Consider the following 26421-nt stretch of genomic DNA (forward strand, 5'->3'; position numbering starts at 1 on the left):
CTCACTCGAACAGTACATTCTTAGATCTTCCTCTCCTTCCTTTCCCTCAAAAATCCCTCCACACAGCATCCACAAAGATGGCATAGGCCCCGAGGGAAATTATTTTCCTCAGGGCCTCATGTGGGAAGCTAATGTGAAAAAAATAAATACATGAGCGCACACTTCACCACAATCTTCTTTTACACGTCTGCTCTGATGATGGACGCTGTGATGCTGTCGGTAATGTAGGCTAAAGAAAGAGGTAGCGCAGCACGGCATAATACCCCAAAAATAAACAACCATAATACTTTTGGCCGTGAAAACAGCAAATTACCAATCGTTGCATATCTCTTTATAGTATAAAATAAAGTCGCTATCCGCGTCTGTCTGTTTGTGCGCTTAGTTCTTCTAAACTACGCAACGGATTTTGATACGGTTTTCACTATCATTTAGAGAATTTCTTCCGGAAGGTTTATGTATATAAAACATGTATATTATACTTATAGAAAGTAGACAAGAGTCGATGTTTTATAATTAAGTGGTAAAAAAAAATAATTTCCAGTGCGACTGCACTAACGCTTACGCTGGCTAAACCTTATGAGATACATCAAAATAATGTTCTACGAAATTGTATATCTTGAAAAGACGCACAGAAAAGTCCACAGAGGTATATGTCTAATTCCTAAGGATAATCCTCAGCTACGCCCGATACAAGTCATCTAGTTTCTTTACAGCACAAAATTTCATAGTGTATTTTAAGTCTGTAAAACATTACTTTTTGTCGTAAATCAATCATAATAAAGACAGGGCCGAATTCTCGAATTAATCCTGTACTAACCGACGTGCACCCGATGTTGCTGGAAGTTATCCATAGGAGAAGATATATACCCTGACCAATTTTTCTGTAGGCCTTTTTAAGATATACAATAAGGAAGTTGAGTGAAAAATATTTTGACTTATAAAAAATACGTTCATGTAGATCAAAAAATATCGATTCTAAATATATAAATATATTTCTATATTATTATTCTTAGAATTAGTTAAACGTTCTTGAAAAAGCATTCAATAGCAATAGACTGTATACGCTCCACGATTGGTCGAAAGAATCCTGACGTCACATGTGTCGTGACTTGTACGTACAACGGATCACCTATGGTGCATCTCTTTCTATTACATGAGAAATGGTCGGTTTAGATGAGAGAGGTGTATAGGCCAAACGTTTATTTGGGTATGTCAAATATATGTACGTATTTGTTGTTATTATTATATGAAATGGATTTCTAAAGATACATATTCGTATAGTGCTTTATAATAATATGTTGTGTATTGCATAACTTAGAAGTTTTTATTATTATACATGTCACATAACATGTGATACACTTCAGGCCGCCGGCCGCCCAGAAAAGTCTCACAGTGAACTGGGCTGTAAACCGTTATTTTACTTTTGGTCTTTACTTTTCTGCGCGGTGGTCCTGAATTCGCGCGTGGAACGTCAACAAATATCGACGGGAATACCGTACCGGGCGGGAAAAGCAAATATTCTAACTTAAAATATTAATTTAACTATGAAATCTTAATTAATTTTCTTTTTTTTTTAATAACATCAATTCTAATAGACGGTTAACATTGGTAAAAAAATTACTGGAATTCCTTGTTGAAGAATTAAAATTTTTTCCATACAAAATACTTAAGCGACGTGGTTTTCACAGTTTGAATGACGTCACACCACACCACGCCTCTTACCGCTCGGATTCCGCTCGTTTTGGCGGGCTTAATAAAATTTAAACTTTGAGAATTAATTTAATTATGAAAACAAACTTAAAAAAAAAAAAAAAAAATACCAATATTTAAGTTTGAATGCGAACATTGATAAAAAAAAATAAAAAAATGGACTCAACTTCCTTATTCCGTAGTACATTATTGTGTTGTATCTCACAAGGTTTTGCCAGCATTAGCAAGGTAACCTTTGGACGATATTTTTTTTCGACTTGATAACAAAACATCGATTTTTCTCTACTTTTTATAAATATAATATGCATGTATTATATATGTAAAGCTTCCGCAAGAAATTCTCTAAATGATAGTGAAAACTGTATCCAAATTTGTTGCGTAGTTTAGAAGAACTAAGCGCACAAACAGACAGACGCTGATAGATTTTGTACTATTTAAAGATTAAAATGTTTTTAATTTTTTTAATATTGAGCTTATTTCATGATTTCCTAGTCTTTCCTCGGCAGCCACCTCTGGTAGCGCCAAAACAACTGAAAAAAATCCTTGACTCTGTGCAGAAACAGGCGATCCGTTTGATAGATTCTTCTAGGCGTCTGGTGGGTATGCTGTTCTTGTTCTACCGGTATTGTAATGGAAGATGCTCCGAGGAATTAGCGTCATCCCTTCGGCACCGGCGCCACGCCAACTGCGTGCCCAACGTATGAACACTGTTGACATATGTCACATGAGAACTGGTCGCTTCTACGACTCAACAGTTCGGCTGTGGACTGATTTGCCGTTCTCCGTGTTTCCTCCCTTCTACGTTCACTTCTTCATCTCCTAACAAATACCCCCCACACAGTATCAGGAGATGACGTATTATGATTTTGTCATCTTCATTGTTTATTATCTTCTGTCTTTTTCGATTATCAATGATGTAGGTATGACGTCTCTCTGGGCCAATGTACGCAGAAATCACAGCTAGTGATGTGTAAATTCTGGGTAATTTTAACGGTGAAATCCCCCTTTGGTTTTCTCCTACAATGATATTTCACGTTATTTACAAATATATCAATCACATTAAGGCGATGCCATACGTAGTAATGCAAAATCATGTGTTTTTGGTTTGAAAATTTGGTCGCCTAGAAATTTTTCAGATGCTTTAATTAAATACTGCGAGTAGAATACATCTTGGCCTTTGAAATAATCCAGCATTTTTTAGATAAGTCTTTTTATAAGCCCAGAAAAAAATAATGTATAAGGCCTATGAAAACTGCTTTAAAGTTCAAAATCTTCTACTTACGAACCCATTTTCGGTTATGATTTTATTGTATAATGTGGCAAATTAAGTTATTTATAAAATGATCGAAAAAAATTTAAATATTTATGCCTGAACATCGACAAAATAAAATAAAAGGCACTTTTTGGCAATGTTTTTTTCATGCATAAATCAAAACAGGCGGATGGTGTTAAGCGGGAATTTAAACCTTATCGCCATCTACGTAAGGGTTGTTATCGATAGCGGCTCAATTTAAAATATTACATGACGTAGTGCATCGCCTTAATTAGAGCTTGCTGAGGAAAGAACTTTTAGAATATTTGGTAAATGCATAATTCGCTCTACATGCCCAAACCATCTAAGCTTCCCTTTATTGATCTTACTCATTACGCTTACATCAGCCTTGCACTCTTTGCGGATCTCCACTTTCCTCACACGATCAAACATGGTTTTACCACACATACGCCTCAGGTATCTCAGGGCCTTCAAGTAGCGTCTCCAAATTGAGTTTCCTATCAAACCATATACACCATATGAATCCTATAATTTCTATACCCGCTATATCCTGACAAAATGATCTGAGTATGACATCTTGTTCACATTTTTGCGAGCAACAAGAGGAGCCTAAAATTGAGTTTCAAAAACCCTCCTTATCACGACCAAAAACCATGTTAAAACTGCGAGTGAGAAACCAAATCCGCTATATCATACAGAAAGTTACTATCAAAACGCGCTATATCGGATTCAACCAATCACAAGCAGTTATTTTGCCAAAATACAATATGGCCGCCGCTCTGACGCCACGCTCGTGTGTCAAAATGATCTACGCGTGTGTTTCTAAACCCGCCATGTCGGCTCAGTTGACTTTCAAAATCACGAAGTGAGTATCAAAATCCGCTTTATCCATTTTATTTATCGAAATTACTCAATTATTGCTAGACATATATAGAAAAATAAATGCTTTTCGAAATTTTATTACTCCAATTCATTATATAAAAAATTGTAATGCAATTACTTATGTACGCTAGAGATGTGACAGTTTTTTGCGGTTTTCTCCAAATCAATGAAAGTTGATATAGCGGGTATAGAAATTACACAACTCATATAATATATAAAATTAAATTTGTTTTTCAATGACTAGTCCGCCTCTGCGCATTGAAATCTTCATGGTCAAACAGAATTAGAAATATCCAGCAATTACCTAAAAATAACATTTATTTATTTCTACTGCCGTCAGAAGTTGTTTTGCTTTTGTAGGAACCAGAGTTGAGTCAAACACACTACTCATGCAGATGCATTGCTTGTTACAGCACGTTTCAAACTTGTTAAATCTTCAGGCTTTTTTTGGGAACAACTATCATAGGTCTCATAGAAATATTTCTTACTTTCATGGTGAGAAATATAATTTAAACGCTTTATATTCAAATCTCGAAATTAACTACAGAAGAAATAGTATTTGCACCTTTATTTATACCGAAGGGTTCAAACACAATTTGAAGAATTGTTTTTATATGAAACATTAAAAAAGGAAACTGACATAAACGTTTTAAAAATATTTGTCTATTAAAATTTGTATGTTTTTATATATTTTTTTTATTTATTGCATTAGAATTTTTAATATCATATAAAAATATGTTTATTTCTAATAATAATTTTTTTATATTATGTATAAATATAGCCGTCGTTCATTTGAGCCGTCGTTCATTTGAGCCGTCGTTCATTTGAGCCGTCGTTCATTTGAGCCGTCGTTCATTTGAGCCGTCGTTCATTTGAGCCGTCGTTCATTTGAGCCGTCGTTCATTTGAGCCGTCGTTCATTTGAGCCGTCGTTCATTTGAGCCGTCGTTCATTTGAGCCGTCGTTCATTTGAGCCGTCGTTCAATTGAGCCGTTGTTCAATTGAGCCGTCGTTCAATTGAGCCGTCACTCAATTGAGCCGTCGTTCAATTGAGCAGTCATTCAATTAATTCGACATTTTGAGCCGTACGAAAATATTGAGCTGGTCTGGTGGCTCCCGCTCTTAACGAAATGATTCATTACCCATCGCTACTTCACACAGCATCCTCAAAAAGACATAAAATAATTTCCCTCCCAGTTAGTTTGAAAGTTTTAACTATTCCTAATTAAATTGTTTGTACTGTGTAAAGTGGCACATTGACTTTTGTTTGTTTATCTCATGTCAGATAAGAGATTTAGAATAGCAAATGAATCTCACAATGATATGTTATGTGTAAAGTGTAATTACGATAATTACACTGATTACTGATTACCTAGCCAAGCTAACAGTCTACAATGGCGTGTTGATACCAACCCTGATGTGCTGCAGTGAGATATGAATGGCAGAGGAGGGACGAAACTTTGTACGACCGTGTTAAGAGGTGGAGATCTGGAAATAATGCAAGGCTAATGCAAGAGTTTTGGTTAAGATTAAGAAAGGTACATTTAGGATAAGGTGGTTCGCTATGTTGGGTGACTTAGCAGGATGAGGTGAGGTTTGTCCAGGTCTGGATTAGGATAAGGCGGTTGAGAGTGACCCTTTGACCTATCCGGCCGGACTTTCTTGACCAATCGCCAATTGGATTTGTACCTCCGTCACTCCTGGACATACTGATCCCTAGATTCCCACCCACATACCATCCTTGTTCTTGACAGGAATGCTTGATTTCAACACCTTTTTTTTATTTTTTATTAGCAAATTAATTTTTTTTACAGGTTTATTTTCGATGTCTGTCTCACTAGGTTAAAACTGTGTCGAGACAGACGTATTGAGTACCTACATAAATTAATGTTTACATATTATTTGATATGTGATATATACAAAATTTCATAACATTAAATGACAGTATGAAAATGATAAAAAATAATAAATAATAATAATAAATGATAAATTGGTTAATCAGCATATATTATAGTACATACTTATGAGGGAATTTTTATAAATTTTTTGATCTTGGATCTGTCTTGGCTGATGATCCAAGACTTGATGTCTGTTTTTGTTGTTTGTTTTTGGGGTGTTATGCCGTGTTGCGCTAACTCCTTCTTTAGCCGACGTTTCGGACAGCGTTGCAGTGTCCATCATCAGGGCAGATCCGGTAGATCCGAAGATGTGTTGATGGACACTGCAACGATGTCCGAAACGTCGGCTAAAGAAGGAGTTAGCGCAACACGGCATAACACCCCAAAAACAAACAACAAAAATGCTTTTGGCCGTGAGAATCTAAAAACTTACTTGATGTCTGTTTTATATTTCGAAAAAAATTCGTTCAGTCTAATGGCTAGTGGCAGAGCATTATATAGCCTTGTTGCAAAATATCTAAAATTTCTCTGGTCAAAAGTTGTTTTAGCGAAAGGGATTTGTAAGAGATTATGTCCTTTGGTTCTAGTATCACGAGCAGTTTGAACATTGTCAAAAGTATCTCTGGAACTATACTTAGTCCATTTATATTGAAAGAGGTTAACTTACGACCCTAACGATTATACTCGTGAAAGATCCTCTGCACTTTTTTATACTCCGAAAACGTGGACTTCTGCTTTTCAGAACGCGCCAATCAACAGAGCGACTCAACTGCTTAACGATTCTGCATTGACCATCGACATTTTCAGACAGTTCTGCAATAAACAACTCAGTAATTACTGGCGCAAACACAACTTACACCCACTACGAAACATTACTACATTTAGACATCTTTCATGATTCCTTTCTAACATACAAAACTAACTTATTAAAATTCTTAGCGTGACATATTTCAAAAACACTTTATTACTTCATTTTTCAAAACTTACAAACGGACCATGTCCAATTACAACACATACAAAGTTAATACAAAGATAAAGTTACAATACAGAGTTGCTAAACAAGATTCCATTCAATGTACCTGCGCTTTCAACACGCTCTTGTGTCCTGTTCAGGGTTAATCAAAGCAAAACGAACTCTAAGCAGAATTCTTGCCTGAACAGACTATGCAATAATTACAATAGCGTATTATCCAAGGTTGATATTTTCAGTTGCGAACTTACCAAATACAAGAGGTCCATAAAAGAATATTTCTCTGATGGTTTGTGTATATAATCTTTTGTTTTGTATAATTTTTTTAATTAATATTCCTTTCTCACGAATTTAAATTATGCTGTCTCAGTTAAAGTCACAAGGAGGAAATCCATAATTGGTTTTATTTTACTAAATAACACTTATGTACAAACTGATTAAATGTAAATTTCAGATGTAAAATGTAGATTTCCCAAAAATGAATAAATAAATAAACTAACTAACTAACCATCACGCCGTTTCCGCGCAGGGGTAGGCAGAGAGGACGGACCGCCAAACAACTCGGTCTTGGCACACACTCCTTTCCTCATTCACATTCATACATCGTCTCATACATACTCTTCTATTATTCTGACTCTTGACATGGCCCGACTCGAGTATCTGATTCACTTGGTCGTGCCATGTCTTCCTCGGGCGTCCCCGACTTCTGCTACCATTCGCATTTGCATCATATATCCTCCTTACACTCCTATCTTCGCTCATTCACTCTACATGCCCAAACCATCTAAGCGTCCCTTTCTTAATCTTACTCATTACGCTTACATCAGCCTTGCACTCTTTGCGGATCTCCACATTCCTCACACGATCAAACATGGTTTTACCACACATACGCCTCAGGGATCTCATTTCAACAGCATTCAATCTGCTTTCATCCTTTCTTTGCCAGTTCCATGCCTCACTTCCATACATCAGGGTAGGTACCAGCACTCCGTTGTGGACTGCTAACTTCGCTTCTTTGGACAATTTTTTGTTAGCGCCAACAGCGTTCAGTCCTCCATTAACGGAATTACCTGCATTTACCCTTCTTTCAATATCTCTGTCAGCCTCCCATCTCTCTAGAACATACTTCCTAAATACACAAACTCATCCGCCTGCTCCAAGTATTCCTCAGCAACAACTATATTGCACACACACATAAATAAATAAATGCAGGATAATTAAAATATTACAGCTAAGACAAAAATAGGGCACAAAAACAATAAAGATAATTTCAAGTCAATACAAGAACAAGGTTTTAGTGGAGTTCACGACTTCTGCCACATCAATATAAAATATTACTTGCGTAATGACTGGCAAAAATCATTAAGGTTTACAGCAAAAAATTCAAGGTCCTGACTTGAGTTGACAAGTCTGGCCTTTCTGGACATTGGTGAATGGGATCCATAATTAGTGGAGTGTTGATTGAGGAAAAGCAAATCATTATTTCTAAGTCTACGGGAAGGGATATTGAAAGTGATGAGTTGCAACAAAGTAAGCAAGTCAATCACACTGTTAATAATTTTAAAAAGGCAGATGAGATCCAAGTCATAGATTTAATTTTACTTCAAGTTCATCGTCAGAGGCGATGCTGTACGGATTCGATATGATTAATGTGAACATCATAATCATTCAGCATCATCCAAGATAATATGGTCTTTCTTGTGTGGAGTTGTCCTGCGTGAATATCGGTTCTACATTATTGAATTCCGCAAATGTTTTGTTGCAGTGGTGCTCCCCAGGGCGCCGGAGCCTGATCTGACGGCCGGCCTTAGCGCGACGCAGGTCATAGTGACCAGTCTGGCGGCCGGCGCTGCGGCGGGAGCGCTCGCCAAGACCACCATCGCGCCGCTGGACTACACAAAGATCAACTTCCAGATCAGGTACAGTTTGCTGCAGTGATGGTCACTTATTCTACATACTCTGGGAATTGTCCAACTTCGCAACACTTTCTTCAGGGGTACCCCAGGGATCCGTTTTGGGTCCACTTCTCTTCATCCTTTTTACAAATGATGTCGCCAAAATAATCGAGTCATTTGATCTCTTGTCTCACTGCTACGCTGACGATCGGCAAGTTTATTTTTACTGCGCTCCAAATGAAATCAATAGTCTCAAGAACCGTATAACTGAATGTCTAGAAGCAATAACTCGTTGGATGTCTTCAAACAAGCTGAAGCTCAATCCATCTAAGACTGAGTTTCTCTGGGCAGCCACAAACAAGCGTCAACGACGACCCATCCTACATCTCTGAACTATGTGTCCCGGAAAACACTGGTCTGAGGCAGTCAACTCTTAGATCAGCAACATCATCAGCTGTAGGCAGACTGATAGAACCTAAGCGCAAGCCAAATACTAAGTTTGGTGATCGCGCTTTCAGAGTATCTGGGCCGAAGGCTTGGAATAAACTCCCTCCGGAACTAAGATCCATAACTAGTCCAACAGAATTCAGGTCTAAACTAAAAACTTACCTTTTTAAGCTGTCCTACCCTTAAATTAAATATACCATTCCTGAGAGAAAGTCCAGTTATATCCAATTTTCTAATTATGTCCTAAATCCTGTATCTAAATTTTGCTAATAAACAATTAGATAATGTTAATTAAGCTTTAATCTCAAGTGACCTACCAGGTAAGTATTGTACTGTATATTATCTCCATAAATAGTTAGTAATAACATAGATCAGTGTAGAAATGTATTATAAATTTGTACAGCGCCCTTGAGGTGATTTTACACAGAAACGGCGATATACGAGTCATCCAATTATTATTATTATTTATACATCGTATATCTATCTACCTACGAATCTATTGACTTCGACTTGAGCCATTGGTTATTGTATATAAAGACACCATTCCTCAAAATATTAATATGGAAACATATGAAACTGGTTACTCCAGTTTAAAGCCAATTACTTCCTTTAACCTATATTTTAAGGTCCTATAAACTTATGAAAAGCGATTGATCAAAACGTTTTTCCAAACTTGCCATATTTTGCCAAAAATCGCTCCAGTGAATATTCAATGAAACTCGTTCAAGAAGTTCTCACCTAAGGCAAAACCATTACGAAGGAACACAAAATCATGTATTTTTGGTTTTGAAAATTAGTAGAACACATCTTGGCCTTCGAAATAATCAACCAAGTCCTTTTATAAGCCTAGAAAAAAAAAGTTCATAATCTCCTATTTGTCGACCCCTTCTCGATTATAGTTTTATTGTATAATCTGGCAAATTTTAAACTTCTTTAGAAAATTATCATAAAACATTAAATATTTATTTTTGGAATAACTCAATGAGTAAAACCTCAAATTGTAGTATTTAATTATGAAAAAGGTACGGTCGCATCCTGGACTTGAACCCAGGACGCTCAACTTGCCGAGGCGCCGCTCTACCAGCTCTAGTATGTTTTCCTGATTTTTTCGTTTAAGAGTGGGTTATAGGGCAGAATGGTGATTTGCTGGAAAACGGCTCTCTAAAACGGCTTAATACTACCTTTCGTATGTCATTCTCAGACTTCATATTCTTTGTTACCAATTAATGGACTATTATTTTTCAGTCTGCCTATTTTTTTTTGTAGTTGTTGTAGGCATTCGACCATAAAAAATAAAAACATTGATACACCATACAACCCACTTTTAAAACTTGGATGTATGATTATCGCGTTAATAACGGCTTTACACTATATTTTTAATTTAAAATATGTATATAATACACACATCTGTAGAAGTACGGCCTCTAATTATCGTTATGCTATCTGTGGATATTAACAATTAAATAAATACTTCATCTTGCACCAAATTTTCAACGCATTTCACAGTTTTTTACTTATTCCGGGATGGAAGCCCCCGGTGATGGCGGTGAAGCTATAGGCTCCCTGTTTTACGGCGTATATATTTCGAAAATGCCATCAAGATGTTTCATTAATGGGTCTAAAAGTAGAATACCGACTCACTTAAAGAATTGCAATAATCTTATGAAGCTACAAAAACAGTAAATACTCACAAATTCTCTTTTTTCATGTAAATTTGACGTATTGTATTTTTTCAAGTGTCATATTTTTTAAAAGTTGTAAAATTCAACATTTAACATGCGTTCCTTTTCCTAACGGTTAGCACTAACGTCATGTTGTTTACTGGCGGCATCTTTATGCAAGTGTGTGTGAGAGAATTCATTGTCTTTACGCGCTCTGACTAAGTGGGAGAGTGAACGTTTTTTCATAGGGCACGTTTGGTAATTGAACCAAAAATTACCAATATTATTTTTCTCTTTGTAGATCAATATTATGATTTATCCATGGCAGCCGGAAAAAATACTCCAAACAAGGTATGCTTCAAGTAACGAATAAATGAAAAAAGATTATTGTTTAGTTGTACTAAATGACACAGAATAATTTAACAAATATATAAATAAAAAAATAAAATTTCTTTTATTTCTCGAGGTCAATTTATTAATGATGTTATTAATATGTATAGATATTCTATCAAATATAAAATTAAGAAATTTACCAAATAAATCCACCTTCGATTTTCTCGAAAACGAAAGCTCAAATAAAAAAAGTCATAACCCAAAATTGACAATAAATGAATAACTGCTTTGATAATTTTATAGAGAAACTGACCAGGACGCGATTTTCGTAAATTTACTCAACATGTGAGAACTTTGGGCGGTTGGTTCGATTCAAGACCTCTGTGCGTTACCTCAGAATGATTACAACCCAAGGGCTTATAACTTGTAAACATAAAGAAATATAAACCTTAATGTTGCAGGTTTCAAAACTATCCGTTTTTAGCTTATGACCTATAAAGAGTTTTACCGTTTATACCACGAGTTTCCGAACACCGTGTAAAACAAACTATATGTATCGGAAATGTTCCTCAACACTAATGACAACAGCAAGTGAATGATGAAAAATTTATAAAAAATGTCAAATTAAATGCTTTACCAAAATAGTAGGTTCTGCAAATAAGTCATACTTTTTTACTAAGTTGTTTGTTTTACTTAATATTTCACATTCATATTATACGTTCATTGCTTTGCGACAAACGCACATGTGATGTTATATTTTAACAAGTTCATTAATGTACAACTACCGCCCTCTAGTGACATAAAAATGAAGACATTTTGACAGTTTGCGAAATTTCGCTATCATATAACAAGCGCTTAAGAATCGCTTATATACATCTATTAAAGATCTTGGTGTCTCTCTTGATAGCAAGCTTTCTTTTCGGGATCACATAACTGCAATCGTTAATAAATCCCTCAAACTACTTGGTTTCATCACTAGAATCACTTCGGACTTCAAAAACGTAAATACCCTTAGAACTCTTTACTGCTCCTTGGTTCGCCCCCATCTTGAATATGCTTGTGTTATCTGGTCTCCTTTTTATGCTGTCCACATTCGACGCATTGAATCTGTTCAACATCGGTTCTTAAGAGGGATTGCTAGGAGGCTAGGTTTAGAAAAAGGCAAATACTCATATGATGAAATTGAACTAACTCTAAACCTCTCTCCTTTGGAAGTCCGTCGGGAAAGAAATGACCTCATTTGCTTCTTCAAAATTATAAATGGTATTATTGATTCACCTACTCTACTGCAACTCATTCCCTTCAATATCCCCTCGCACAGACTCAGAAATAATGAACTGCTCTTCCTCAACCATCATTCGACAAATTATGGATATTATTCACCATTGTCCAGAATGTGTAGACTGGTCAACTCAAGTCAAAACCTTAACTTTTTTGGAATAAGTCTGAATGATTTTTGCCAGTCGCTAAACAAGTGACGGAATATTATAAGTGTCCCGTGGTTCTGACCCACGGCGTAGTCTTGACTTGATTCGACTTGTCACTTTATTTTCTTATATTATATATGCCTTATGTCTTTGCTTTCATGTACCTTTGTCTACTCCTGTATTTTTCATTTTACTGTATTCGTGTTATTATTTTGTAATTTGGACGATGTCCGTTAATAAATAAATAAATATAGTCCTCAAATATTAAGACGGGAATTTAACCCTTATCGCCATGTACATGAGTGTTATTGTTAACAGCCCGATCCCAATCGTTACACAACGTGGTGCATTACCTTAAGAAGTTTGCTTTTTTTCGGTCCCCTGAAGACTGGTGGTGTGCCGATGCAAACATTTCGCTGCGCGCTGGCTGATTCTATTTTCGTAATAACTTACTTGTCTTTTGCAAAATGATGTTTTTGTAAATTGTACCGTCTTACCCGCTAATGAGTTTATAAATGTCCATTAAAATTGTATATAATGCGATGATGTTACAATATATATAGACACGCTGTAGAAATTTCAAAGTGGCAAGCGAAAAGCAAGACAACTGTATTGCTTTCCATTTCGTAGTTTTAGTACTAAACTTCAAGTAAATTGCATTTTAAAAGTGCCAAGTGCCGTCGTGGGTGATAATTACTCGGCAAGCACTTGTAAAAAACCAACAAATAAGATTTATTTTGTAAATATACAATTATTTCGATTGCTTCCTGAAGATTTTCAGCGCCATTAGGGAAAGTGAGATAGAGAACATAGCAACACAAGTATAAGGATAATCTAACAGCTGTAGTATCGTCTCATCCAATATTCCGTGTTCGTCTTATGGTGTAAGCAAGTACGCGTATCTTGTCATCTCAGTCACACCGTGATGTAGAACGTAGTAATCGACGCAGATTCGAAAACTCCGTCCGGTATTGTTTATTTCGTTCATACGCACATATTCTATGCATGTCTATCTTTGACATATATGAACAACGTTTGAATTAAGAATTGATTATTATTTCATTATTATTTTTCGGAATAACTTATTGAGTAAAACCTCAAATTATAATATTTAAATATTGAAGACAATATTAGTGATTTTTAAACGCAAATCTGAAACAGAAAAATCAGAAAAGGAAACGGTCACATCTGGGACTCGAACCCAGGACCCTTGTCTTTCCGGGACAATCATCCCTTGCCACGTTTTATCGTGAGTTTGTGAGACAATAACGTGTGTAGATGATTTGTAACGTCATTGATATAATCTACCGTGCGCAGTTTACCTGGAATAGCTAGGGTTTATGCAGAGAATGATTTTTTAAACATATTTTTAACCCCTCAAGTATTTAAGGGTCATTTAAGACCGGGCGTCCATATTTTATGAAAGTATTTATATTTTTATTTTCTATCATGCGGAAGTACGTAATTTTTTTGACGTTAGAATAAAGGGTAAATGTAGATATCTCCATTAATGGAGGACTGAACGCAGTTGGCGCTAACAAAAATTTGTCCAAAGAAGCGAAGCTAGCAGTCCACAATGGAGTGCTGGTACCTACCCTGATGTACAGAAGTGAGGCGTGGAACTGGCAGAGGAAAGATGAAAGTAGACATGCTGTAGAAATGAGATCCCTGAGGCGTATGTGTGGGAAAATCATGTATGATCGTGTTAGAAATGTGAAGATCAAGAAATCAATCAGATCACGATCAAGAAAGGGACGCTTAGATGGTTTGAGCATGTAAAGCGAATGAGCGAAGAATGGAGCGTAAGGAGAATATACGATGCTAATGTGAATGGTAGCAGAAGTCCGGGACGCCCGATTAAGACATGGCACGACCAAGTGAATCAGATAGCTGAATGGGGCCATGTCAATAGTCAGAATAATAGAAGACGATGTTTGAATGTGAATGAGGCAAGGAGTGTGTGCCAAGACCGAGTTGTTTGGCGGTCCGTACTCTCTGCCTACCCCTGCGTAGAAACGGCGTGATAGTTAGTTAGTTTAGAAAGAGAAATAATAATTCTTTCAGGTTGTCTCAAATATTTATACTTGGCATGTCATCGAGAAAATCCTAAAAATAGTCAAAATGAATAATTCATATTTCGCGCCGCTATCGAACAATCGGTTTAACTTTCAAAAGTGATGTTACAGTTTTCTTGCAATTTCCCCAGTATCGAGTTCTCTTCATTTTTCTATGATTGGTGTAAAAAATTAAGTAAAAATGTGGTCAGAGTTGTTGCATTTACATTTTTCACGTTTGATATTAAAATTATTTTATTTCAATTTATTAAAGAGAATTTTATCTAGTTTCTAAAACAGTATTTGTTTCTACGGAAAATTAAAAAATAAGATGTATATAGCGCATTTGAAATACACAGAAAACATTGCAAACTGTACAAAAGTGTTGCAAGTACTGAAGGGTTAAAAATGCACTAGCATTCAAGAGGTTAAGAAGTTTGGTTTTTTCAGTCACTTGGAAACTTCACTATAACTCTTGCCGTTTTTGTGAAAAATCACCTCTAGAATACTGTACAAATATATATAATGCATAATTTTTTTAAACTCCCTTGGATTATATATTTTCCGAATTTATGTCCGGGTGAAATCTTCCCCATAGGAAAAACTAAACCCTTCCACACTTTTCCACAAATGATCATCTCGTCAATCCAAATTATGCAAGTGCATTATATAAGCATAATAAATACAAAACAATACAAGAACAACACGTCAACTCACCAGAGATCAAATGGGAAAATAATTCACCGACTCCAGATATTTTCATATCAGAGGGTTCGGCTCAGTAGAACTTCTAACAGGGCCTATAAATCCTACTGATCCCTCAACATAAATATTTAAAAAATCTTTCGTAATCCTACATGTATTTAAAATGACTGATTTTTGCATTTTTATATACAAATTCTTTGACAGATCTAATACGCCTAAATTTAGAATGAGAGAGCTAGGTATAATGCCAGTAGCCGAAATAACAAATGTTAATATTTTTATAGTCTGAGAATGCCAAATTCGTTTTTATCTCATTTCCTAAATCTGTGTATTGTCTTATTTTTTCAGAAATATAATTATTATTATTTTGTATATTACCGGCTTACGACTAAGTTTGCAACTTATATAAAAAAAAAAATTATTTTCTTAAATTTTCGGTTTTTTTGGGAACTAAAAACTTTTGAAGTCAGATCATATATAAGGTCAGGCATCATAATAACATCACTGTAGGAAACCACCATTTCTTATTTCAATTCAAAATCAAACATGCTTGTACAAATGTGTGTGTTACAGCCAACAGCCGTATTCCCTGCGCGCGGCATGGGGCTTCCTGTCAGGCACGGTGCGGCGTTCCGGTGTGCGGGCACTGTGGCGCGGCAACACGGCCACCATGGCGCGCATCCTGCCCTACGCCGCCATCCAGTTCACGGCGCACGAGCAGTGGAAGCGCGTACTCGGCGTGAGCGACTCTCTCCCGGGCAAGTGAGTATGTGGTACCCATTCATCAACCCATATCCCTTGGTCTGATCCATCCGCGCAGTTGATATTGTACACTACTGGAACGTTCCAGATTCGCAGCACATCCCGGAAGCTTCTAGACTCATGACCAAAGCACGCCAGCCTACCTACGACTTCTGGAACATTCGGGTGTGCTACAATTCAGTCTTAGAACTCAGTATATTACGGGTACGCACAACGACAAGTGCGACGTGGCAAGCGCAGTGGGCTCGCGGCACTGTTGTCATCGTTTCTCCGGCCTTTCGACCAGCCTCCGTAGAAAGTCGTAGGTAGGCTGGCGTGCTTTCTTCGTTAGTCTAAAACAAGGGTGGCCAACCCGCGGCCCTTGATGATGGCCCGCGGAGAATATGCATACATTTTTTTTTCTTTTAGTATACATAAAACGTTCGTAGTTCGTATCATATCTCATATATGGAAGTATCTCAGTACATTGATTCAACTTACAGTATTTCGCGTCGGGTATTGCGAGTCTTTCAAGTCTTGGACGTCTTTTGCGTCCTGTACACGCAATGCTCGCCAGCTGCAAGATGCTGAGAAGAGTGTTCCTCTAACCGAAATACGGATTATTCGCAAAGCAAATGCACCAGAGGACATGAAAAAAATGTGGGGAATTTTTCGACAAGGAATTCTATAGCTAATGAAACATTGAATTGAAATTAAAATTTCACTGGGGGGAATCATACATCGGAAATGCATTTTTGTGGGGAATTACATTTCTTAGAAATTCTCACGTGCTGGTGTCTCCACAGCATCAAGCGCACAACCACTTTTCATCAAACCTGGGATGAGTAGTCCCTAAAACTAGAACCATATTAGCTCAGCGACAATTGCAATGTTTTGAGCACCGGTACGAAGACATCCGATCTTAATGCGCGTGGCGATATGATTCCCCTGTCCTTACGGGGGCTCTCTTGTGAGGTGTTGTGAACTTAAGTATGTAACGTGTGCAGGCCCTCGTCGCCCCGCCTGTTCCTGGCCGGGTCGCTGGCGGGAGTGACGTCGCAGTCGCTGACGTACCCGCTGGATTTAGCGCGAGCGCGCATGGCAGCAACGACGCGGCTGGAGTACCGCTCCATCTGGCAGGTGTTCAGCAAGATACTGGAGAGAGAGGGGGCCACGGCGCTGTACCGAGGCTACCTGCCCACTGTCATCGGGGTGATCCCCTACGCAGGCGTGTCTTTCTTCACGTACGATTCATTGAAGCACGCTTATTTAGGTGACTAAAATACATATTATGTACGCCATCCAAAATTCTGTTATTATGAAAGGAAATCAAGCCATGTTGCCGCAGCGTGACCGTCTCAGACAGTATACAAGCAACTCGCATTGTAATATCACTATTTATCTGCTTACAAACTACAAGTCCTTTTTAAAATGGCGCGCAAATTGCTGGCTGCGTAAAAAACTTAACTGAAATCCCAAATCGGGCCAACAAAAAGTTCAGATTTGTTTTCAAAATTGAATATTTTGTTACACTATTTAGTTAGACACTTTAACAAATGTGTTACAATTTACCCTTCTCACTCATTTTTAGTATCGCTACGTCAGGCGGTATGGTTAAAATGAACATTTTTCACTTTCTGATGTCATTGTACAATCAAATGCCACACTTAAATAGACTACTTTTGTAGACCACTCAATTAGATTGCTTCAACCGTTGAGTGTTGCGCACAGACAACGGAATGGTTGGTCCAATTTCGTCAGTTGCTCCTCTGGGCAACAAATGCAACATTCCTCATCCTTTATCTAGTAGCGTTAACTTTTTTTATTGCAAAGTGAAAGTACTCGATGCGACCGTCTGACAGAATACGGTTAAAAAACGAACTCACAGCACGACCCGTCGCCAAGTCACTGACCCACGGTGTTGTTTGTTTGTTTGATTGCAGATTATTATGGTGAGAGACATCCAGCTTTTGTAAATCTGCTGTTTGGAGGAGTTGCAGGGATGCTGGGGCAATCCACTAGTTATCCATTGGACATTGTGAGGTTAGTCACATGTTCATAATTCTTCTTCTTAAATTATGTATAAATATAACTATGTGGGTTTTCTCTATTTTCTATAAATATAATATGCATGCATTATTGCTGGCACTGTTGGTGGACGCAGTGGACTCTTTCGCTGCAGCAGCTGGTCCAGTTTCTTCACCACCTAGGATTCTTGCTGCAGAGTCTCCATCTTCTATCTTCGTGGAACGTCACAGCGGTGCTGCCGAGGTCTGGTATCTGTGAGAGGATATTCTGTCGGCGCTCTATCAGCAGCAGACACATACCCGGACGGATGACGAACCTCGTGCTAGCTCTGTTGGTGGACGCGGTGGACTCTTTCGCTGCAGCAGCTGGTCCAGTTTCTTCACCACCTAGGATTCTTGCTGTAGAGTCACCATCTTCTATCTTCATGTCACCTGTTCCTGGACTTCATTTTACTTAACTTAACTTCACTTTATTTTTGAAATTTTTATATTTTTTGTAATACCTGAATCAACTGTGGAGCGCCCCTGAGGTGATATCTCACAAAAGCGGCGCTAGCATTGCTCGTACATGTCTACACTATTTTTCTACGTAATCCCCGGCAAGTTCAACGCACTTTTTGAATCGGGGAACAAGGTCCTTGATCCAGCTTGTCACCTCTTCCTGGACTTCCTCGTCGGTCGTGAAGCGTTTTGCGACCAAATCTTGCTTTAGGTGAAGGAAGAGATGAAAATCACTGGGCGCCAGGTCAGGGCTATAAGCCAGACGGCTAAGGACATCCCACGTAAAATAATGCAGAAGCGCGGTGGTTAAAGCTGCTGTACGGGGGTTGGCCTTGTCATGCAACAAACAAACGCCATTCGCTTGTTTAGTATCACTCTTCGAATTTTTCTTTAACGTTTCACAATAACATCACCGTTGATGCCGTACGCTTGGTTTTTTTACATTAGCTCCAGTCCTCAGTACAGTAGAGCTAATATAAAAATAAAATAATAACATTTTAGCGATCTGTTGGCCGAAAGACCCGGCTTATATGTAATGTATAATTTTGATTAAGGTTAACAATTAATAAATAATAATACATACTTGGATGACTTGTACAGCAAACTTAGTATTTGGCTTGCGCTTAGGTTCTATCAGTCTGCCTACAGCTGATGATGTTGCTGATCTAAGAGTTGACTGCCTCAGACCAGTGTTTTCCGGGACGCATAGTTCAGAGATGTAGGGTGGGGCCATTTCATTGATGGATTTAAACACCATCCAGCACAGTTTGTACTGGATTCTTTCAGGGCACTTGAGCCAGTGAAGGTTACGAAGGTGTTCTGAAATGTGTGAATATTTAGAAACCCCGGTTATGAGCCGTGCTGCTGCATTAAACACTGATTGAAGTTTGTCATTTTGATATTTTGTAAGGCTGGCATAAATGCCGTTGCAGTAATCGAGACGTGAGAATACGTAAGAGTTGATAAGTAGTTTTGTTGCTTCTGTAGGAAGGTTTCTTCGGACAGACTTGAGTTGTCTTAGGTGAAAAAAACCGGTGCTTACAGTCCTATTTATTTGACTTTTAAACGAAAAGTCTGAATCTAAATTGACACCGAGAAGTTTGACTGTTGTTTTTTTTGACTAACATTAGCGAAGTCCTGTTTTGACTCAAACACTTTAAATTTCGTCTCTCTATAAATTTGTTTTCGATGTTCCGATGTATCGTGTCGAGATGGTAGCCGTGTTTGATGGTGCTTGTTTATTGCGCCAAAGCGCGTTAGCGTTGCGTTGTTTTCGATATGTATTATAATATTGATTCTTTGTTTTTTAGACGGAGAATGCAGACATGTAAGAGGGACAAAGATGGGAAATACGCCTACCAAACAATTCTGGGAACATTGAAAACTGTTTACAAGTACAATCTTTTCACTATTTCTAGTCATAATTACTGTGAACATTTAAATTTAATTCAATTCATTTTTTTTCCCTTTATTTTTTCCCAATAAAAGAATTACACATTTTTAGAATAAAAAATTACATATGCAGGGTTTATCGGCACGTACCCGACAAACTTTAACCAGCTATTCCTTAGCACATTTGGAGTAAAAAATGTTATGGGCACTTTGCTGTCCGGTAACATTTTTTTTTAATAAAAAATTTTTCATTCATATTTTCACCACGTGTCACCACTGTTTTATCCTTTGTCAAAGTTTGAAAACCCATCTGGCAATATTTTATTCGAGTTTCGTTGAATAATGTACGTACGTACCTACGTTGGCGCGCTTTTACAATCACAACGAAATGGTATGGCACCATTCGTCTCATTTTTAACTATTATTATTTAGTGTGTATGAAAGAGCGAAGATGCTTTTTGACACACTTGCTAATAACAGCTGTTGAACACGAGAAACAATGCCAATGACAGTGACGGAGTGTGGATTTTTTTATAATTTTTTGTTTTTAATTGAAAAAAAATGTTACCGGACAGCAAAGTGCCCATAACATTTTTTACTCCAAATGTGCTAAGGAAAAGCTTTTTAAAGTTTGTCGGGTACGTGCCGATACACCCTGTATATAAAATCCTATATCGCTGAAATTTTCAAAGTTTGTTCTTATTAGTGCCATGAGTGTTTAGAGAGTGATTTTAATGGTAGAACAAGTCGGGGGCGCCCGAGGAATACTTAACGCAATCTCTGCACCGGAATGAGGTACAGAGTTGAATTAAAGTCAATATAATGTAGTATTTTAACAGTAACATTGTGGTATACACAGTAGTGAATGTTGGAAAAAGTCGGAGATGTCCAAGAAAGACATTAGCAATAGCAAAGCGTTGCAGGGTCCACTAGTTTATTATAAAATGATATCTTGTCTTAATATATAGTCTTATAGATTATTATCAAAGGTTGATATTTTCAGTTGCGAACTTAATAAATAGAAGAGGTCCATAAAATAATATTTCTCTGATGGTTTGTGAATAATGTATATGTCTCTATTGTGATTTGATTTATATCTACAACCTCTCTCCATGGCTATAAATGTATTGTTTTGTAAATTTTTAAATCCATATTCTTTTCTCACAAATTTAATTAACGTCACAAGGAGGAAATCCATAATTGGTTTTATTTTACTATATAATAATTATGTACAAACTGATTAAACGTAAACTGTCGATTTCCCGAAAATTAATAAATTAATAAATATGATATCTTTAATTACACCAGAATAAACGCCATTAAATAAATATTGTTACACGTACAGTCAGAAGGGGGAAATCCATAGTTGGTTTTATTTTATTTGGTTTTACGCCCAGCTGGATTTTTACATGGATTATATGAACAGAATATACCGAGAGAGCTATCGAAAATTATACAACAAATAATTTAAAGCATGATATAAACTGAAGATAAACAATATTACTAAAACATCACAGACATATGAATATATAGACTAGAAATTAAAGGTGAGGGGTAAAATCAACTGTTGAAGAACGAAGGGGGTAAAGCTGACTGTGATTCGTCAATAAATCAATCTGACAGTAAATAGGCATCTCGCATTATAATATCACCATTTAGTTCTTAAAAGTAAAATCTGCTTTTGAATGAATAGACATTTTTACATGGGAGCGCAAATTACTCGCCACGTTATGAACAAATTTGCGAAGTCCAAATTCGGCAAAAAAAAATTTCTTCCATTTTCAGAGTCGAATATTTTGTTTACGTATTTAGTTAAGACACTTTTATAAGTGTTCATAATTTAGTTCCCAGTAACCAACGATGCGTACAGATATATCTCAATGTGATAGTATATGTTTCTACAAACTGATCCATATTATACGATGTAATTACGCTTAAAATAATGCTTACATATGGAATGTAATACGACAATTGGGTTTATTCTCTTTTTCACATCTATTTTTACAAGTTTTCGTAGCTAAGCCACCATTTTGCCGTGTTATTTCGTAAAATGCCTCGACCATAGCTCGACGCTAGTTCGAACAAGAATGATGACGTCACATTCTCAAGATTCACGGGAAGCCATACGCGAGCCCAGCCGGCTCCAATGGAACCGGTATGGGGAGTGGGGAATAATACGCTTTTAATCACTTAGGGCAGGTCTACTAATATTCATATGTCTATGTAAAACATGTAACAGTGACATAAAATAATATATAAACTAGAACAATACTCTAAATAAGACAAATTACTAAAACTAGTACATTACCAACGCTACTATAATTTGTAGGATTCAACAAAGTGCTGGTATAGATAAATATATCAATATTACCCCCAAACTTGTTGCACAGATCATGCATCCTATTGATTAGTGAGTGTGTCTGATTGTTGGTTGTCTATGTATTGCAGAAGAATGTTACATTTTGTCTTGTATTCCTAGTCGGCACATGGAATTTGACAGTGGCAATGATGGCAGGACTAAAAAAAAACATGTTTTTACCTGTCACAGGTGACGTCTGTATAATACAGGTACATAATAACACACGCACATTCGAATGCAACGTTGCAGATTTGAGATTGTGAACAAATTTTTTATTTACATATATATACTAGCTGTTGCTTTTACGTCCAACAGACGGCGCTGTTTTTAAAGAACTGCTTTTTATAATATTAAATACATGTATAATAACTATTCTGTTTGTTTTCCAGGACGGAAGGCATTAAGAGGGGCTTCTTCAAGGGACTCAGCATGAATTGGATCAAGGGACCAGTAGCCGTGGGGATAAGCTTTGCGTCCTACGACAGCATTCGCACGCACCTGCGCGAACTGTGCCACGTGCTGAACGAGCGGTAGCGCCACGCACGCGTCAACCGCCCTTTCGGAATCTTGGCAGGATCAGTTCTACGCACAATCGAAGGGGGTCGATTATGATATTTATGTCCGATATAATATGTGGCAAAAAGTGATATTTATTTTCTTAATGGAAATAGACGTTAAAAATTGCAATGTGTACAAAAAATATTGTTTCCGTACCGTGAGCGTGACAGATTTTGCTCAAACAGTCGGAAAGAAAAAAACATGTCATATCTCCCTTGTTTCTTTTATCAACGGTCAAAATAAAATTATGTTTTTTTTTGCCGCACTGATATATTTTTAAACATTGTAAAAATTTGCATCGGCTTGCGTATTTTATTTTTTACGCGATCACCGCACAACAGTCCCAAATACTCCCAACCGTGTGGAGCCAGTGATAGTGCGACGTCCCCAATCGGGGTATGTTGTGAGGCTGAAGGTAGTGGGGCCGGCTTATACAGATCTAGTCACCAAACACGGCTAAAGCCATTTCAAGCAATATTTCGTTTTATATACTCAAAGTATCTACCACTTTGGAGCGTGCCGCTGTACTGCAAAAAATTTTGTTTTCGACCGCTTTGTAGGTATTTCGAAGCTCCGTAGCTCTTCATCGTAATAATTTTACGAGTTGAAAATCGATCCGTTGACCTTACAGAAAAATTTCGCGACGCCTGAGCTCGATGTTAGTTTTTTTTTTTTTTTTTGGAAGTGCTATTTATATTTAAGATTTTTATAATGCATGTGCGATATCTTATTGTAATATTTTTATAATATGTACATATGTAAATATATATATATATATATATGAAGATGAATTATGCGGGCGTATGTATATATAAAATAATCGTTTTATAATTGTTTGTTGTAATTTAAAAAAATTATATCAAATCGTCAAACGGCGCAATTTTGAATTTTTAGCATTCGATTGCCGATTCTCGGTCTGTTTCAGCTTTTGGTCAAATTATGGATGATATCAAGCTTATGCTTATCTGGATTATGTCTCTATACCCGTCAGCTGTAATCACAATTTGATTAAAAGCTGAAAAGGGTCGAGTATCTGTGTTTAACGGTGATAGTTTGAATGTAAAAAAATTCAAAATTGCGCCGATCGAGTCGTACGAAATTTGACGAGCGTTTGAAACAATGCAAATATGTAATTGTGCATACTGTCAATGTTCAAGTGGACTAGAATTAGTTTGGAACAATCTGCCGCAGTTCCCTCTAGGGCATCAATATTTTGGACAATAAATATTTTTAATCTGTAAAAACAATTTACGCACAAAGATATTACAATTTAATATTTTTATAAAATATACTCAAAAATATATAATACAATCATTATGTTTGTATATTAACCACTCAGAACATTAGAACGTCAAAAGACGTAAATATGATAATAGCGGTCAAGACATTAGAACGTTTTTTCACGTCAACGCGCGAGATTTTACAAAAATTGATTTATTTCCATCACTAGTATACGGATTGCCATGATTTAAAAAACAGAGTATCGATAATGAATAACGCTACGCGTCTGTATTCAAGAATATCTATGGAACGTAGAGGTGCATTATCTAAGCCGATTGAAACTGTCATCTTGTTCGAATTTATTAAAAATATTTTTGTTTGGACGGTTAATATTTTGAGGTGACTAATAGTTTTTAAATATATTTCTTCAATATATAAAGCGTTATTTCTTTATGCTACTCAGAAAAAAGTTAATTTTCAAGGCTTAGAAATAATGGTAAGCGATTTTTACATATTTTTGACGTTTTCATAAAATGTATATTTAGAAACGCAAATATTTACGTATAACAACACAATGCTATAGTGGATTTCATAATCTTTCCAAAACATTTTTTAGAATGAGGCTACGTTTCCCAAAACGTGAGTTATGAAGCTTTTAGCAAAACTCGTAAATAACACAAATTATCACGTTCTGACAGTTCTCAAAGGGACACATAATAAATAAAATTCTATGTCTGAGAGGTTAATTGTTATTGCTAGAAGAATTATGTATATTTGTTTATAGTTTACAATGTCGCACATTACTGTTCAAGCTGTTCGGATTGCCAATCTGGCACGCTACACCTCACCCGATGAACCTGGGCACCCCTGCTATGTCACCAAACGTAGCAAACCACTTGGGGTGATCTACGGCAGAGGTTTTGGTTAACAATAAATGATTCTCGGGGCGGATTTATTTGGAACGATCACGTTAATTTACCAAAAAAGATTCGATCATCGATTCGAATCTCGTTCTAGCTACAGAGAAATATAGATAATAAGTTTGTATGAAGTGTCCAAAACGGATCATATACGGTCACCGAGAAACGTTTACAAAAGTAACGGAATAAAGAATAAGTTCCGTGTAACTGGAACTTGGAACTGCAGTGACAGTCCATTTCGATTTACCATCTCTATTTCTGTGTCGCGAGAACGAGACTGGGGTTGCCAATGCATATGTTCTAAAATACCCACGATAAATGTTAAAAATTTCCCCATAAGTTCCTTTACCTCAGAAATGAAAAAAAATTGTCATTAAATTAATCTGACAACAACAGGCAACTCGTATTGTGATATCAATGGCGCGCAAATCGCTGGCTGCGTAAAAAGTTATCTAGGTACAAATTCCAAATCGGGTAAACAAAAGTTTTGGCTTGTTTCCAAAATCGAATATTTAGTTAGATGCTTTTACAAATGTGTTATAATTTACCCACCTCACTCATTTTTAGCAGTGCAGTACCACAGAGGACTGCCCTGCAAACTGTTTCATTAGGTTATTTCAATATGCGCTCTTCTGCGGGCAATGTCATAGCCATCTGTTGGGGCAAGTCTATAAATTTGGATGTATTATATAAATAAATTTAAATTAATTAAACGCTTAAATAAAATTTTATTTGTGCATGTCGGGTTAGAAACTCGCCCCCTTTCTGTCGAGAGGCAAGGATCATGGCCGCTGTGCCACGGAGGTAGTCTGATGTGATTTGTTAAAAGTACTCCCAGACGGATGTTGTACTTACGCCATCAATGAAAATCTTCATTCTCACGTGTCTTGTGTGAAAATAAAAAAAATTGAAGATACTGGAACGATGACGTCACTTACGACTTCCCTCTGGGACTACTTACTGCAGCTTTGATGGGCATTACAGAACTAATTCATTTTAATTTTTTTTTTAAATTTGTTAAATTTTTTTTATGCTTTGGACAGTAACGCTGTGGTTTTTGTTATTGTTAGTGTTATTGTAAATAACATGATACGACTGTTATTGTTAAAAAAATGATATTCTTATATAATTATTATGTATTCTTAATAATTAAGTTTTGTTATCTAAGGTTAAATATATAAATACATGTTTTAAAAACACTTCAATTGTTTAATTTTTTCTCCTCAGGACCTATATCATTTCTAGGAATGCTGTGTGGAGGGTCTTATTGAGGAGAGGAAGGAGTGAACATGGGTCTTGCCGAGACCCTTGTTTTAGGATGGAGGAAACACAGAGGCCAGCAAATCGTTGTTGGGGGATTTGGTTAAGGAGACAATGAAAAATGTTGGTTGTGCACAGCGTTCATTTGAGTCAGTGCGCATTTGGAAGATGATTTCGGAACTATGACG

General features: G+C 36.8%; 1 protein-coding gene across 1 annotated transcript in view; it reads left to right on the plus strand.

The window, feature by feature from the left end:
- Nucleotides 1-26160, plus strand: part of DPCoAC (dephosphocoenzyme A carrier) — a 28076-nt gene extending 1916 nt beyond the window's left edge. Inside the window, exons 2-7 of the mRNA XM_089641711.1 lie at nt 8498-8651; nt 15828-16016; nt 17003-17268; nt 17939-18038; nt 19834-19917; nt 22664-26160. Of these exons, the coding sequence (XP_089497837.1) occupies nt 8498-8651; nt 15828-16016; nt 17003-17268; nt 17939-18038; nt 19834-19917; nt 22664-22808 (938 nt within the window). The 3' untranslated portion in view covers nt 22809-26160. The remainder of the gene's footprint in view (nt 1-8497; nt 8652-15827; nt 16017-17002; nt 17269-17938; nt 18039-19833; nt 19918-22663) is intronic.
- The last annotated feature ends 261 nt before the right edge of the window (nt 26161-26421 follow it).

This window comes from Hesperophylax consimilis, chromosome 17 (assembly GCF_061612785.1).
Source record: "Hesperophylax consimilis isolate HC1 chromosome 17, BYU_Hcon_1.0, whole genome shotgun sequence".
In the NCBI taxonomy this organism is placed as follows: domain Eukaryota; kingdom Metazoa; phylum Arthropoda; class Insecta; order Trichoptera; family Limnephilidae; genus Hesperophylax; species Hesperophylax consimilis.